At 32.4% G+C, this 3,176-nt stretch overlaps 1 protein-coding gene across 1 annotated transcript in view; it reads right to left on the minus strand.

Moving 5' to 3' along the window:
• The window catches only part of LOC106465487 (solute carrier family 35 member F2-like), a 42,503-nt gene that overhangs the window by 23,067 nt on the left and 16,260 nt on the right, over window positions 1–3,176 (minus strand). The window contains exon 3 of the mRNA XM_022393402.1: window positions 493–652. Within this exon, the coding sequence (XP_022249110.1) occupies window positions 493–652 (160 nt within the window). The remainder of the gene's footprint in view (window positions 1–492; window positions 653–3,176) is intronic.

The following is a 3,176-nucleotide window of genomic DNA, read 5'->3' on the forward strand; positions in this document are numbered from 1 at the left end:
GGTATAATAAACATAATTAACGGTAAAGTATTAGTAGACAGACACTGACGGTATAATAAACATTATTAACGGTAAAGTATTAGTAGACAGACACTGAAGGTATAATAAACACAATTAACGGTAAAATATTAGTAGACAGACACTGACGGTATAACAAACATAATTAACGGTAACATATTAGTAGACAGACACTGACGGTATAATAAACATATTTAACGGTAAAATATTAGTAGACAGACACTGACGGTATAACAAACATAATTAACGGTAAAATATTAGTAGACAGACACTGACGGTATAATAAACATTATTAACGGTAAAGTATTAGTAGACAGACACTGACGGTATAATAAACATAATTAACGGTAAAGTATTAGTAGACAGACACTGACGGTATAATAAACATAATTAACGGTAAAATATTAGTAGACAGACACTGACGGTATAATAAAGATTAACTTACAGAATTTGAATTTTGGCAGCTTTACTTACCTATTTGATTACCTTTGTCTTTCTCAGCGTCAGCCCAAACCACACAGCCTACTCCAAGAAGGGCTACTCCTACTCCAAGGATGTGAACTATTTTATAGCGGACTTTAAGAGCGAGCCACGACAAAGCCAGGACTGTCGGGATGCTAAAGCAGTCCAGGAGCTGTCAGGAAAAAAAAAAGTTCATTTAATCAACAACGTAATTAATAGCTAGCATGGAATAAAATCAGAAGATAATCATTAGGGCATTTCTTTCATATATTTTTTTACTTTATGTATTTTAAGCACGTACATTATTAGGTTTTCAGTTTCATCAACACATATAATCGAGCATGCTCGTCCTTTCAGCCGTGGGGCGTTATAACGTACGGCTAATCCCACTATTAGTTTGTAAAGAGTAGCCCAAGAGTTAGCGATGGGTGGAGTTGACTAGCTGCCTTCCCTCCAGTCTATCACTTCAAAATTAGGGACGATTTGTGCAGATATCCCTCGGGTAGCTTTGCACGAAATTAAACAAATAAACAAAAACGCGAAATATTTATAGGAGACGCAGTTATTTGAGCAATAAATATTAGAATGCGAAGCTTAAACGTATGTAAAAGTTTCATGCAGCATACAATGTCTCTGCCTCTTTCTGAATTACACGAACACCTTCAGTCGAAGTCTGAGGGCCTTATGTTTTGTAGCGGAGAGTGTAATTAAATACTACTTATTTATATATCTAGCTCATTTTTTTTTCTTATACACATAACATTACAGATTGCGCATAATAATTCGGAAACAAACACGTATATAATTGCTCGAACATTCTATATCCAATTAGCGGGGCAAAAATGGCTACAAAATGTTTTCGCTTAGAACAGACTATAATTTCTAGAGTTGTACTCACAACCAATTAATCATGAAATTAGTTTCAAAAAAAAGTCTTCGTGATATTTATTTAGTACAAACCGTAAAAAAAAAAACAACTGTACCAATACTATAATATTTTACCTCACAATCTATTGAAAAAAGAAATACAGAAACGGAAACACACAAAAAATTGAGCCTTTTCGAACTCAATCGCCTTTTTATTAACAGAACTGAAAAGGTTAACACGTATCTGCTAAGAAAATCATGTTATTGTATAGCAGATCCTCGATTTTAATGAGATTTTTAAGCCTGCACGTATAGACGAAAAAAACTGTTTCCTGTAGTTTATCCAACTCAAAAGTCTCAGAGGTCGTTTGAAACAAGAAATAACGTTGTTGTTTTTTCCCCCTCTAGATTCCGGATATATTAGGAGCGGGCTTGGAAAAGAACTGATGTTTTAAAACATATTATCCATAAAATGTACAGTACTGTAGCCCACAAGATGAGGACGGAACATTCCATACCTATCTCAACTGAGATCAAGTTCTTAGATGCAGGAAATATATTTTGAATACCAAGTGGTTTGTTTCTTCTCTATTTAGTAAGTGAAAGTTGAATAGAAATTAATTATCAATAAAAGAACATAAACCAACTCTTAGGGAGGCCGAGTTAAGAGGAGATTATAAACAGAAGTAAGGGGATTTGAAACGGAACCAGGAGATTATAAACAGAAAGTGAGGGGATTTGAAACGGAACAAGGAGATTATAAATAGGAAGTAAGGCGATTTGAAACGGAACAAGGAATTATAAATAGGAAGTAAGGGGAACAAGGAGATTATAAATAGGAAGTAAGGCGATTTGAAACGGAACAAGGAGATTATAAATAGGAAGTAAGGCGATTTGAAACGGAACGAGGAAATTATAAACAGAAAATGAGAGGATTTGAAACGAAACGAGGAGTTTATAATCAGGAAGTAAGGGAATTTGAAACACAATTATATTCTTTAGAAGTTCAATAATGACATTTTTAACGGAGATTTAATTCACAAACACAAACGTTTTGAAAGAAGTATGGTCTTAAATATAATGACTCAATGTTTCGAGTTTAATCAATGTCAAAAACTGTCTTCAAATATTTGAGTTAATGACTTAACTAGAACGTTGTATATATACATACTAAAACGTATATAAACATACTAGAACGTTGTATATATACATACTAAAACGTATATAAACATACTAGAACGTTGTATATACACATACTAAAACGTTGTATGTAAACATACTAGAACTTTGTTTATAAACATACTAGAACGTTGTATATAAACATACTAGAACGTTGTATGTAAACATACTAGAACGTTGTATATAAACATACTAGAACGTTGTTTATAAACATACTAGAACGTTGTATATAAACATACTAAAACGTTGTATGTAAACATACTAGAACTTTGTTTATAAACATACTAGAACGTTGTATATAAACATACTAAACCGTTGTATGTAAACATACTAGAACGTTGTATATAAACATACTAAACCGTTGTATGTAAACATACTAGAACGTTGTATATAAACATACTAAACCGTTGTATGTAAACATACTAGAACGTTGTATATAAGCATACTAGAACGTTGTTTATAAGCATACTAAAACGTTGTATATAAGCATACTAGAACGTTGTTTATAAGCATACTAAAACGTTGTACACAAACATACTAGAACGTTGTTTATAAACACACTAAAACCGTCTCCAAGCATTATTAGTCTCAAAGTGGGTTCCTCGTCATCGAATTTTATATTAAAACATTGTATATAAACATTCTAGAAC

Source organism: Limulus polyphemus, unplaced genomic scaffold, assembly GCF_000517525.1.
Source record: "Limulus polyphemus unplaced genomic scaffold, Limulus_polyphemus-2.1.2 Scaffold1960, whole genome shotgun sequence".
Classification (NCBI taxonomy): domain Eukaryota; kingdom Metazoa; phylum Arthropoda; class Merostomata; order Xiphosura; family Limulidae; genus Limulus; species Limulus polyphemus.